General features: G+C 40.4%; 2 protein-coding genes across 2 annotated transcripts; both read left to right on the top strand.

Moving 5' to 3' along the window:
• The first annotated feature begins 4,514 nt into the window (after positions 1-4,514).
• LOC114524098 (elongin-B-like) lies at positions 4,515-8,132 on the top strand. Its single transcript, XM_028545215.1, has 3 exons — positions 4,515-4,600; positions 4,684-4,927; positions 6,373-8,132. The coding sequence occupies exons 1-3, from the start codon at positions 4,598-4,600 to the stop codon at positions 6,474-6,476; spliced, it is 351 nt and encodes a 116-aa protein (XP_028401016.1). The 5' UTR covers positions 4,515-4,597; the 3' UTR covers positions 6,477-8,132.
• A 1,535-nt stretch (positions 8,133-9,667) lies between these two features.
• On the top strand, positions 9,668-13,481 carry LOC114524045 (L-threonine 3-dehydrogenase-like). The gene is made up of 7 exons (XM_028545156.1): positions 9,668-10,049; positions 10,631-10,790; positions 11,106-11,339; positions 11,710-11,842; positions 11,976-12,028; positions 12,326-12,470; positions 13,068-13,481. The coding sequence occupies exons 1-7, from the start codon at positions 9,781-9,783 to the stop codon at positions 13,262-13,264; spliced, it is 1,191 nt and encodes a 396-aa protein (XP_028400957.1). The 5' UTR covers positions 9,668-9,780; the 3' UTR covers positions 13,265-13,481.
• The last annotated feature ends 259 nt before the right edge of the window (positions 13,482-13,740 follow it).

The raw sequence follows: 13,740 nt of genomic DNA, 5'->3' as shown, positions 1-13,740 counted from the left end.
CGGACGGCACCCTCCCGTAACATATAGTGAGGGGCCTCTTTACAACAACGAGTTTTGAACTACGGTGAAAATTGTTTACATGAATATCGAAAAAGCCGAATCAAATAAAAGGGAAAGACTTTACGTTTATCCCGAAAGAAAACTTCTGTTTTCTCGGAATGCGACGATAGTTTTGCAACAATGCACTGACTACATACATAGCATATAAAATTTATATTCAATCGTTGACAATTAATCACAGTAACGCTAAATAGGATTCGTACAACACATCCCAACGCTTTGAGTAGGATAAAATAGACAGATAAAAAGAAGTTTGGTGATGTGATCACCCTGCCGTTAAACACACACAACTTTACAAAGTATAATAGGCTTATAGCGTTTATAAAGTTAGTTGTCAGCTTTGTAATTAGTCTTTTAATTCAATGAGTTTCACACTTCTGCGAACAGCGAGCACAACTAGTCAGTCTGGCTGAAAAGTGACAACTTCTTGGCAACTTTTGTTACCTCGAAACGTCCACCATTTCAACATGTGTAATAATGAAGTATTCCATCAGTCGGTAGTTACTTTATGTGACCCCTATTATAATGTATCACATATTATAGTGTATCACATACCTTAGTCCTCCTCAGTCTCCCCCAGCCACCCTTAGCCCTCCTTTGCCCTCCTTAGCCCTCCTTAGCCCTCCTTAGCCCTCCTTAGACATCCTTAGACATCCTTAGCCCTCCTTAGGCCTCCTTAGCCCTTCTTAGCCCACCTTAGCCCTCCTTAGCCCTCCTTAGACATCCTTAGCCCTCCTTAGCCCTCCTTAGCCCTCCTTAGCCCTCCTTAGGCCTCCTTAGCCCTCCTTAGCCCTCCTTAGACCACCTTAGCCCTCCTTAGCCCTCCTTAGCCCTCCTTAGGCCTCCTTAGCCCTCCTTAGCCCACCTTAGCCCTCCTTAGACATCCTTAGCCCTCCTTAGCCCTCCTTAGCCCTCCTTAGGCCTCCTTAGCCCTCCTTAGCCCTCCTTAGACCACCTTAGCCCTCCTTAGCTCTCCTTAGCCCTCCTTAGCCCTCCTTAGCCCTCCTTAGCCCACCTTAGCCCACCTTAGCCCTCCTTAGGTCTCCTTAGACATCCTTAGCCCTCCTTAGCCCTCCTTAGCCCTCCTTAGGCCTCCTTAGCCCTCCTTAGCCCTCCTTAGGCCTCCTTAGCCCTCCTTAGCCCTCCTTAGACCACCTTAGCCCTCCTTAGCCCACCTTAGCCCACCTTAGCCCTCCTTAGACATCCTTAGCCCTCCTTAGCCCACCTTAGCCCACCTTAGCCCTCCTTAGCCCTCCTTAGGCCTCCTTAGCCCTCCTTAGCCCACCTTAGCCCACCTTAGCCCTCCTTAGCCCTCCTTAGGCCTCCTTAGCCCTCCTTAGCCCTCCTTAGACCACCTTAGCCCTCCTTAGCCCTCCTTAGCCCTCCTTAGGCCTCCTTAGCCCTCCTTAGCCCACCTTAGCCTACCTTAGCCCTCCTTAGCCCACCTTAGCCCTCCTTAGCCCTCCTTAGGCCTCTTTAGCCCTCCTTAGGCCTCCTTAGCACTCTTTAGACCTCCTTGGCCCTCCTTAGACCGCCTTAGCCCACCTTAGACCTCCTTAGCCCTCCTTAGACCTCCTTAGACCTTAGGCATGGCCCGATTGTGCTCGTAAAAAGCCAAAATGTTGCCCACTGAAACTAAAAAGTTGCTCTCTAAAAAGCATAAAAGTTGCTTAAAAGTTGCTCGAAACAGAGAAAAGTTGCTACTAAACTCAAAATATTGCTTGTACTTATTAAGGCTATTATGCAATGGCAAGAAGTTTTTGTACGCTTTTATTCATTCTTTTAGTCCTTTTAATTAACAAAACTTAAAATTTTTTTGGATATCTAGAATAGGAAATGCAATGGCTGCTGCTTCTGGTATAATACTAACACTTGTGCTTATTCATAAGCTGCTATCTTGTTTTCAAGTAAACAGGAACCCAGGCAGTGTTTCCACAATCAAACTACGAAATTTCTCATCATAAAATTTCCTATATTTTTGAACGCTTTTTCGTTGTTAGAGTGTGTGTTATTTCTCATTGAAAAGGCAAAAAAGTCCCGTTTACAACAGAGAACCTTAAATAAACAAGACATTTCCTGCATTGTGGAAACACTGACTCTACCAAATAACTGCTAAAAATAGTAAGAAGGCACGCATACGGAGTGTACGCGTACATAAATGCATTGCAAAAAATGAAGTTATAAACGTTTCATGCTATCATGTTTAAGCATTTTAGTAAAAAGCGTAAAAGTTGCTGAGAAATAGCTTCAAAACAAGAATGTTGCTTCAAGTTGCTCGCACAAAGGAAGTTGCTCTAAAAGTAAAAAGTTGCTCAAAAGTTGCCGAGCACAATCGGGCCATGCCTATAAGTCTAACCTTAGCCCTCCTTAGCCTACCTTAGACCTCCTTAAAAGGTATGTTATGTATTTTCCGTGTAATGTGATATATTTTTGGAAAGAAATAAGAAGATGTATAGACGGCTAAGCAGGTCTAAGGTGAATTAAGGAGGCCTAAGGAGGGCTAAGGAGAGCTAAGGATGTCTAAGGAGGGCTAAGGAGGGGCTAAGGAGGCCTAAGGAGGGCTAAGGAGGGCTAAGGATGTCTAAGAAGGGCTAAGGAGGGCTAAGGAAGCCTAAGGAGGGCTAAGGTGGGCTAAGGTGGGCTAAGGAAGGCTAAGGATGTCTAAGGAGGGCTAAGGAGGGCTAAGGTGGGCTAAGGTGGGCTAAGGAGGGCTAAGGAGGCCTAAGGAGGGCTAAGGATGTCTAAGGAGGGCTAAGGAGGGCTAAGGAGGCCTAAGGAGGGCTAAGGAGGCCTAAGGAGGCCTAAGGAGGGCTAAGGAGAGCTAAGGATGTCTAAGGAGGGCTAAGGAGGGCTAAGGAGGCCTAAGGAGGGCTAAGGAGGGCTAAGGATGTCTAAGGAGGGCTAAGGAGGCCTAAGGAGGGCTAAGGAGGGCTAAGGAGGGCTAAGGTGGGCTAAGGTGGGCTAAGGAGGGCTAAAGAGGCCTAAGGAGGGCTAAGGAGGGCTAAGGAGGGCTAAGGAGGGCTAAGGAGACCTAAGGAGGGCTAAGGAGGGCTAAGGAGGGCTAAGGAGGCCTAAGGAGGCCTAAGGAGGGCTAAGGAGGGCTAAGGATGGCTAAGGAGGGCTAAGGAGGGCTAAGGAGACCTAAGGAGGGCTAAGGAGGGCTAAGGTGGGCTAAGGAGGCCTAAGGAGGCCTAAGGAGGGCTAAGGAGGGCTAAGGATGGCTAAGGAGGGCTAAGGAGGGCTAAGGAGACCTAAGGAGGGCTAAGGATGTCTAAGGAGGGCTAAGGAGGGCTAAGGTGGGCTAAGGTGGGCTAAGGATGTCTAAGGAGGGCTAAGGAGACCTAAGGAGGCCTAAGGAGGGCTAAGGTGGGCTAAGGTGGGCTAAGGAGGGCTAAGGATGTCTAAGGAGGGCTAAGAAGGCCTAAGGAGGGCTAAGGTGGGCTAAGGAGGCCTAAGGAGGGCTAAGGATGTCTAAGGAGGGCTAAGGAGGGCTAAGGAGGCCTAAGGAGGGCTAAGGAAGGCTAAGGAGGGCTAAGGTGGGCTAAGGAGGGCTAAGGAGGCCTAAGGAGGGCTAAGGTGGGCTAAGGTGGGTTAAGGAGGGCTAAGGAGGCCTAAGGAGGGCTAAGGATGGCTAAGTAGGGCTAAGGAGACCTAAGGAGGGCTAAGGAGGGCTAAGGTGGTCTAAGGAGGGCTAAGAAGGCCTAAGGAGGGCTAAGGTGGGCTAAGGAGGCCTAAGGAGGGCTAAGGATGTCTAAGGAGGGCTAAGGAGGGCTAAGGTGGGCTAAGGTGGGCTAAGGATGTCTAAGGAGGGCTAAGGAGGCCTAAGGAGGGCTAAGGTGGGCTAAGGTGGGCTAAGGAGGGCTAAGGATGTCTAAGGAGGGCTAAGAAGGCCTAAGGAGGGCTAAGGTGGGCTAAGGAGGCCTAAGGAGGGCTAAGGATGTCTAAGGAGGGCTAAGGAGGGCTAAGGTGGGCTAAGGTGGGCTAAGGATGTCTAAGGAGGGCTAAGGAGGCCTAAGGAGGCCTAAAGAGGGCTAAGGTGGGCTAAGGTGGGCTAAGGTGGGCTAAGGAGGGCTAAGGATGTCTAAGGAGGGCTAAGGAGGGCTAAGGTGGGCTAAGGTGGGCTAAGGAGGCCTAAGGAGGGCTAAGGAGGGCTAAGGTTGGCTAAGGAGGCCTAAGGAGGGCTAAGGAGGGCTAAGGATGTCTAAGGAGGGCTAAGGAGGGCTAAGGTGGGCTAAGGTGGGCTAAGGAGGGCTAAGGATGTCTAAGGAGGGCTAAGGAGGGCTAAGGATGTCTAAGGAGGGCAAAGGAGGGCTAAGGGTGGCTGGGGGAGACTGAGGAGGACTAAGGTATGTGATACACTATAATATGTGATACATTATAATAGGGGTCACATAAAGTAACTACCCATCAGTCAAGGGTGTAACTGCTGATAAGAGTTATCGCTTGTTCACAAAGGGAAAAAGATTGAAAATTTTTCTGATGTCGAAGTGACTTTTTAAACAGAAATTTGCCATTTTCTTCCGTGAAATCAACGAAAATGGTACGTTGCTTTTCTTACGCTCTACTCCTTAATACAAAGCTGTCAATTTCGACGTAAATCGTTTGTATACTTGCTCTTTGCAGGAAATATTTGTGATGGTTCGTCGCGCGAAGCTCACCATGTTTCTCGATTGTACCGAGTCAACAACCGTGTCTGAGCTGAAGAAAATGATCGAGGGCATTGCAAAGACGGCGCCAGAAGATCAGAAATTGTTCAAAGATGAACAGGCTCTCGACGATAATAAAACGCTGGGTGATTACGGCTTCACAAGTCAAACAGCCAGACCACAAAATCCCGCTATGATTGGTTTGGCCTGCAAAGTGGAAGGTAACTTTTGATTTCTTTATCTCTAAGAAGGGAATAGTTTGGATTGGCCATGATAGTGAGCATTTTTGTCCTTGAAATTACCACTTGAAGTCACTCAGCCAACCCAACCCAAATACCATCTTTGGTTGAGAGTAGAACTATTATTAATAAACCTATAAACTGCTATATCCCAGTTAACTCGATCACTGGATTGTTAACTGTTCATTAGATTGCCATTAGTGGGTGAAGCTGAGGTGATTGCAATTGACGTACAAAGTGAAAGTCATAAGCAGTTTGTTTGCCGCTATCTTTTAGCTAATTTCAGTTGTATTTATGAAAGTAACACTAGTTTTCTAAACTAAACAAATGTTATTGTGGAAAAAGTGGAAAATTTCACCCTCCATATTAAGCTAACTGTAAGGGAAAAAAGGGCATAGACATTAGTATGCATGTCAGTTTAACTTTGAAGATAGCGACAGAGCGGCAATCCATTTTCCTTTATAATAGAGTTTATTGGTGTACCATTGGGTCGTGCTCCTCCACTGGCCAATAAAATTGTCTGGTATTAATTGAGTTGGTATATGCTTGGTTAATGCCAAGCGAAAGGCAGTAACAGAGAGTTTTGTTAATCTATAAATAAGGCACCCATATGTAGGCTTTCTATTGACCAAAAATTGAGCAGAATTATCTGGACATATAATGCACTTGTACATGTTAATCTGTACACATGCACACTGACCAGTTGGGTATGAACCCAAAGACAAGGTGTTAACAACACTGTCCATAAAAAAATCCTAGTTTTTAAGGTTATTGGTTAATTATATGTTTCAATGAAACACCTCATTTTTAACAAGTTTTCAGTATATGACAATTGAAACTCAATGATAAGTGCGCATTCTTGGGTTTCTGTCAGAAGGTCTTATTTGGCAAACTGGCACTTTTCAAGAAAGTACCAGCTGTTAGGTTTACAAATGTCAGTAAATTGCAGTTTTAATATTAATTTTGGGTAATGTACTTTTCATATTACTGGTACTTGCAAAATTTGGAGCCAGATATGAGATATTATATTATGGTATATGGTACCCGTAAGAATGGAAAAACATTTTAATTCAAGAGAAAAGTTTATTCATTGCGATAAGTTTTAATGATCTGAATAAAGGCCTATAGAAATGGAAATATAGGTATTGGTAAATATTTTGCCAATATTACTGGTAAAAGTAATTGCAATGATCAAAGCTCTTAATTTGAAAGTGCTGAAATCAAATATAAGTGTCCATAAGATTCATCACGTGGACACTGTATGTCATCATGGGTTTGCACAGCAATTTTTATGTTGTTTAATATTTTAAGTGGAAAAAGCACTGTTGTGATTAATATAATGCATTCAAGATGCCAAATGTTGCAAACTCAGAAATATCATATACTGATATACCATAATGAACAATCAGGATTCTTGTTTATTTAAGGCACAGATGAATGGGAGGCATTAAACATCACAAGTCTTTCAACACCTCCTGATCCACCTGATGTCATGATTCCGCAGGAAAGTAGTGCTACCGATGCAAAATGAGGACTTGAACTTAGACTGTAGGGTTTGCTATGCAGCTGTTGATGTTTTAACTAAAGTGTTTATGAGTGAAATGCTAGTGCTATCATATCTAGCCATCATACTACACTCATTTTGTCCAGGGATTTAATTGCAAAATAGGCATCCAGTCATTATCCTAAGATCAATGGCTCCATGCATTAAATTTAGAAAGAGATGAGAGACAGGTTGTATAAACTTTTAAGCATTCAGGGTTTAACTTAAAGTACACAATTCTATTTGGCTAGTACACCACATTAAGGAATAGACCTTTTGCATTATAGACTACCTTCAGCTGTGGTGATTTGATTGCATTTCCATGCATAGATCAAAAAGTTTTTTATAATGTAAAAGGTCTATTGGTTTTTATGGGCCAAGTTGGTTAAAATTACCCTGGTCCTTATTTTGCTTTCTATATTTTTTCTTCCTATACTTTGCTTTTTGTCTTTAGTGCCAACACTTGGAAAATTGTCAAACTAAGTATTTTGCAGAGATCACGCGTACATGATCTATAGGATTGAAGAAATGCTATTGGCTAGCTTAAGACGCGTGCTAAAATGTGATTGGGTGACAAAACGAGAGTTGACTGTTCAAACTCGTTAGAATTATGTGTGACGTCATTCCGTGCATCTGTCCTCTTATAGATCATGGCTCTCGACCAATGAAATTGCTCAAATTCTTAACGTTATTTTATAAATCATAACTACCAATGCAGAGTTCATTTCCAGAAAAACTATACCAAAAATAGTCTGATTATATATCCTTGTCAAATTTGAATGTATTGATTACTAGCGAATTGTTATCACATATTGTGAAAAATGCTAACAATTTCTAGTGATGTACCGATATCTGTATCGGTTTGTCGGTATCGACATACCCGCTCTATAATGGAATAGGTATCCATGAATATTTTGCAAACATACCGATATCAGTGGCAGTGCATCTTAGGGAGCTTTCCATTAAGCGGCCAAAGTGGTCAGACCGGTCATATTTTAAATTGAAATAGAGTATTTCGTCAAGAATATAACGATAAAACTATGTTTCCCGCGCTAGGCAGATATAAATAACGATATACTTGAATGCAGAGTTCCAGTTGGCAGAGTTCTTGAAACACTCTAATATACCAAAATTCTTGTCTGTACCAAAATACAACAGGATCGGTCTGGCCGTAATTCTGACCGTAAAGTGTTAAAATCAAATATAGGTTTGAAAACGATGTATGTGTTGTTTTAAAACATTTCGTAGCAAATAACTTTATATTAGTAGACGAAAAAATTGAGTTTAATTCAGTTGCTATGATGTCTTTGTTGAATGTTTTGAAATCGTATAGAATATTGAATTGGTATCGGCCCGCAAATATTATGTTATCAGAAAAATCGGTGAATTTTAATTTCGGTGCATCACTACAATTTCCTCGCGATATTTCAAAGTATGGGAATTTTGCAAGGATATATTTTCCGCATTTTACAACTTACAGTTGTCAATTTCGAATTTTTACTCATTTTAGTATGCTTATTCCAGTTGTGGTGGTTGATTTGTGTCACCTATCATACATTGTCACAAGTTAAGGCTAGTTTCCACTCAGATTAATTCTCCTTTGGATCGGACAGGACAGGAAAGATTCCTTTGTATAAACGCCGTCTGAAAACTCACCGACAAAGGAAATTTTCCTGTCCGTTCCGATCCAAAGGAGATTTTTTCTGAGTGGAAACTAGCCTTTAGTTGAACATAATTTCCCAGGCTGTGTATTTGTCACAAACAATAGTTAAAAGTTTATACAACCGGTGTAGATAACGCCGTAGAAATAAAACCTTTTTTATCTGCAAATGGCCGTGGTCAATGCCCTGGTCAAATGTAAAGACGCATCTTACATAACGTCATGATGAAATATTACATCGTATAAGTATAATACCCATGTTTTGCGCACAATTGGTGGTGTTAGGTATTCGCGTGGTGGAGAGGGGGCATCCCCCTGGGAAGGTGGGGGTGGTTTCCCCATCCCTGGCCAGACCTGGGGAATGTTACTTAAATCTTACTTTCCAAAACAAGTACTTAGAGAAAAAAATATAACCGTGCCTAAAACATGTGTGTTGAAATTTTCTGTTTTATCAGTAAATAATTACAAAGCATATGACGCACGATGATATTTTGTCGTGCGATGCTAATATGGACTGTGTAACAAAAATGTATTAAATGTACCAATATAAAATAAACAGTCTGATTGTTGCGAACTAATTATCAATTCCATTTTACAATTGACTGAAAAGCAAACACGGTTTTGTGTAAAAATATTAGAATTACTCGAAAATGCGCCTGAAGTGGCATGAAGTAAAGAAAATGATAATTTGGTTTTGTCTACGATCTAGCTTCTGATTGGTTGATTTTTGTACTGGAATTAGCTTGTTTGCAACTCTGCGTGAATAATATCACAGTTTAAGGATATGATAATATCCAATTCAAAAGAAGCCATGTATAGAGAGCTATATATCTATAGCCAAGTTATGGCATGCATAGATACACTTATTGACATGCCTCTTGCCGATCGAAACACTGTATTGAGTCTGAGAGTCTTCTTGCATTGTATGGTAATAATGGTATTATCCATTTACAGCTCAATGATACATCTAGATCAGTGACACTGCATCGGTGAGACCATAGACAATCCAAAAGACATGTCTTTTGGATTGTCTATGGTGAGACATATCTTGCTTGATTGTTGTCGAATGGTTTAAAATTCGCCTCCTGAACAACTAATATGTGATATTTTATCGTTTGACATGCGAACAAGTGTCACAGAATCCCAAAGATTTTGGGGTCTTTTTTTTACAAGAGTATTTTTTTACAATGTCATTTGCAAGGGCCAAGGAGTTGTAGGCTTATGATTGTGGTTCTGGTTTTAAGTTTGGAGTAGGGTCAATTAGTAACTTCAGATTATTACTGCCGGATTTCGCACAAAATATTTTCGTAATTCTGCAGAAAACAAGAAACAATATCGCTAATTCACCACGAAGTGCCACGCGTAAATATTGCAATAATCGTATTGATAACTAAGCAATAACAGAATTATCATCGGTTGCCATGGATTATGGATTATTATGGATCTTGAATAAATTATATTTTACCGGCAAAATCAAGGACCGGACAACCGGACGCGTTCTACGTTCACTTCGAGAACAAGGGTCAGTGAGTATGGAGTGATTCACGTGCTGATTGCTGAAGTGTTATAATTAGAATATTGGGACTGTTTACGTTTAGATTGTCACAATAACTTCAAAGATCTTCTTTCTTCATGTGTCTACAAAGGGTGATATTTTGTTTGTCGCACTCGGCGAAGATTTTATCCTCGTCGAATAGAATGCTATCGGTTCTCGCTGACAGCGCCACGTCGACAGAAGGACAAAGGGTTATATTTCATGGGCCTAAAAAGGTTTTGGAAACCGAATTTGCCGGTCTGCCACAACTCAGAGAGGGAGAGATACTAGGGAAGATGAAAGCGGCGACGATATGTGGCTCGGATCTGCACACGATTATAGGAAGAAGGACAGAACCAGTACCAAGGTTTGTCAAAATACGGTGACCTGTTTTTGTTGAAAGAAATAGCTTTGTTGACATGTATCTTCAGTATAAACTCAAAATACAATACATATAGTTATAGAATTTGTACATGGTTTACAACAATTCGGAATAAACAAGCCCTGGAACCAGGAGATTTATGTAAACAATTTTTTATAAATATTATTGAATACTTGATTTGAATCGCTCAGGTGGCATTAAATATTACTATAGTCAGTGTTTGCATTGGCAAGCGCTTACCCTGGCTTTATTATTTACGGATATGAAACTTTACTCGTGTGACTATGGAAAATGTTCATTGATAAAAATCAACCTTTATCACTTCCTCCAATTTGTACGTTTCTACAACAAGTTTGATATTTGAAGCAGGTATCCTAGCAAAGTTCACCTTCCTTTTCATTTTTTTTGCTTTGCAGGTAACTAGTAATGTATATCAGCCACAAAACCAATTAAAATACAAGTTGTTAGTTGAGCTTGAAAACTAGGTCTAAATTTCTCCTGGTTGTGCTTAAAACAACCAGACACAAATCATAAATTTTTGCTGAAGTTTGCTACTGTTTCTTTAGCATCTTGGGTCATGAAGGTGTTGTGGAGGTTGTTGACCACAAGTGTTCTCATGAGAAGGTACAAATTGGTGACAGACTGACATTTACAGTTGCTGATTCCTGTCATTCTTGTGAAAGATGTGAAAGTGACTTGACACAGAAATGCTTCTCTCTTTTCAAGGTATATTTGCAGGAATACATGTAATAAAGTTTAAAATCTAAGTGAGTTGAATTCCAGGCAATTAAACTTTAAGAGCCACAATTGGTGGATAATGTAATGCAGCTTTCATACAACCATCCTGCAAACAGTAGCATTAGGTGTTTAGGTCATGATGCAGTGTTGATTTTATGAAGAAACAGAGGTTACAGTAATTAACTACTTTTCCTCTTTAAAATTAATACCTCACAAAAAAGCTGGTAATAGTTGTTATAATCTTTATATTATACATAATATGTCTATGGTCTTTTTCTTCATCTTAGTATTTTTCATTTTAAGTATGGTCATGCAGATATGTCAAGTGGGACTGGTTGGAATGGCTGCTATGCAACACATATTGTTTTACGCAAGGGGACCCACATTGTGAAGCTGCCTGACAATGTAGATGACAAGATTGGAGCGACTCTAAATTGTGCGTTCGCATCCATGACAAATGCTGTAGAGCCATTGATGGATTTACATAATTTGGAAAAAAAACGAGAAGCAAACAAAAAGAAGTCTGTCTTGGTGCAGGTTTGTAACATAGTTATTTCTTAAAGCCCAACTAAGGTTCTTTCTCTTAATCTGACAAGATGCAGTGAAAGAAGTACTTTGTACAACTTTAATTTGTGTAGAACCTTCCCCCATTTGCATCTGGTTCGGAAAAGGGTGCTAAAATTTGTTGCTTTAAAGCCATTTCCATAAAGTATTGGTGACCCATTGAAATGTCTATGATATATTATATTACCGGTATAGTCCTAGATTCTTGATTATAAGCTCAACCTTTTTGGCAGAATGAATTTGTGCATGCATATATATGCATGTATTGTAGTACTTCAACTATAGTGAGGGTGAGTTTTGATGCAATTTAGTTTATAATTATTAACTTAATATTTCATTCCAGGGTGCCGGACTTCTTGGCATCTTCAGTTGTGCTTTATTTCGGGAGGCTGGATATGGAAAGATTTATTGTTATGATGTTCACACAGAAAGATTGAAGATGGCTGAGAAATTTGGAGCTGTGTCACTTAATGGCGGTGGGTGAAGGTCTTGTTTTACAACACACTTATTCTGGGACAACCCTAGATCATATTAGAAAATACTGTTAAAATTTTACCCAAAGAAAATTTTGGCAGATTTTGTAACTGCACTTTATCATTGCTTTTTTAGCCAATCAGGAAGAGGAGAAACTTAAGGACAATAGTATAGATACTGTGATGGAGGTAAGCAATTTGATCCACTGAACGCTAGTGTGGTAACTGGAATAATAACCCAGAAAAAGATTATAGCTTTTCTGACAAAACTGATCTATCATGTGCCTGGAGTCATTTGTCCCAGTCCTTCCAACTATTAGTATAAAAAGCACATTTTAAAAGTACAGCCACTTCTGTCTATTTTCATTCTCTATATTCGTAGTTTACCGCTCAGCTTGTCCATTTTTTTAAAGAAGCAGGTTTTTCTGGCTTTGGTTTTTTCTGAGCATTCATGTCACTAATTTTCTGTTTCCCTCGTTATTTTAGGTCAGCGGTGTAAAGAACGTCTTTCCCAAAGGCATGCGCGTTATCAAGCCTGGTGGATTCTATACATTTGTTGGCCTGGTCCATCCGGACTCAAAACTTGAACTTACAGCTGAACAAATTATTAGGAAGTGTTTGACTTTTAGAGGTATGGGATTGTTTATTTACTACAAGTAATTGTTTATTTACTACAAGCTTTTCTTCACCCAAGAAAGAATCCCAAGGGTTTGGATCAGGCTATCCAAATACGGAAACTGTGAAGTAAACCAAGAAACCAACAAGATAGTTTTACAAATTTTATTTCAATAAGCGAGTGTTTCGATGGCTTGATCTAGACACGGACTTCGACCAATCAGAACACGCGTTATATACATGTCATTTTATACTTCTTTATCTATGCTGCTCGAATGAACTAAGCACGCTTTAACGCTTCGTGATGGCCTTAGGCCTCTTTCACGCGTCCAATTTCTGCTGAGACATTCGGAGCGCTATCCTTCTTTTGATGGATGTGAACGAGTTGATCATTATGAATATTATGTGTACGTGCCTTGATCCAAACTTTGCCGCGGTCAAGCGAATCTCTATCACTCCAGGATAGAAAATATAAAAGTTCGTAAAAGAAAGTTTACCAACACGTTATTTCCAATACGGAAATAGAATATAAAAAGCCAAATTTTCAGTTTATATGCACTTTATGCTGTTGTCAGCCATCTCTTTGAAAATTATGTTATTTTGCTCAATACAGGCATTCATAATTATGGTCCAAGGCATTTGGAACAAGCCGTGGATTTCCTGAGCGATACGGTCGATAAATATCCTTACGACGAACTTGTCAGCCCATCTTTTGACCTCGACCAGATAAACGAGGCGGTCAAGTTAGCCTTGAGTAAAAAATATCTTCGTGTTTGTGTGGAACCTGGTGTAGGTAAACTAGCCAACTAGATATGCGTTTCAAAACGATTCAATCCAATCAAATGAACAGTTTTACATCCTTAAATTTTAGGTAGTTTAAAAGTTATATTTGCCAAATAATGAATATTATTTGAACCCTATATATATATATCAAAATGTTTAAGAAAATTTTGAAAAGTTATCTTAAACTCACTTAATTTTACTTAGCCTTAAAAACATCCCAAATTTAGTGAACTCGCAAAGTTTGGTAGCGAAATATATTGTGAGAATAATATAAAAGTCGCCCCCACCCCCCCCCTCAATGATTTTTACCAAGACATTTTTTATAAGCACTGAAGAAGACGGCAAGTTAACATGTATCAATTAGATTAGTCTTTCGATTCTCATCCTGGTAAATAATACCGGTAATTCTTGTGTTTTTCACCCCAGCGAATTGGACCATTGTTTATGTCAGCACAGTTGATTATCTGGTCAACAAGAACAATTAAGAGAGACTGGCACTAGTC

This window comes from Dendronephthya gigantea, unplaced genomic scaffold (assembly GCF_004324835.1).
Source record: "Dendronephthya gigantea isolate DGI-Jeju-01 unplaced genomic scaffold, DenGig_1.0 000029F, whole genome shotgun sequence".
NCBI lineage: Eukaryota > Metazoa > Cnidaria > Anthozoa > Malacalcyonacea > Nephtheidae > Dendronephthya > Dendronephthya gigantea.
Note: the sequence above shows the minus strand (reverse complement) of the source record. Positions and strands in the feature narration are given on the sequence as shown.

What these genes read in the sequence shown, in the direction of transcription:
- LOC114524098 (XM_028545215.1), top strand. An exon ending in TTTGGCCTGCAAAGTGGAAG is followed by an intron (nt 4,928 to 6,372) that starts GTAACTTTTGAT and finishes TGTTTATTTAAG; the next exon opens with GCACAGATGAATGGGAGGCA.
- LOC114524045 (XM_028545156.1), top strand. Translation starts at nt 9,781, where the DNA reads ATGTGTCTACAAAGGGTGATATTTTGTTTGTCGCACTCGGCGAAGATT. An exon ending in AATGCTTCTCTCTTTTCAAG is followed by an intron (nt 10,791 to 11,105) that starts GTATATTTGCAG and finishes TTTCATTTTAAG; the next exon opens with TATGGTCATGCAGATATGTC. An exon ending in GTATAGATACTGTGATGGAG is followed by an intron (nt 12,029 to 12,325) that starts GTAAGCAATTTG and finishes TCGTTATTTTAG; the next exon opens with GTCAGCGGTGTAAAGAACGT.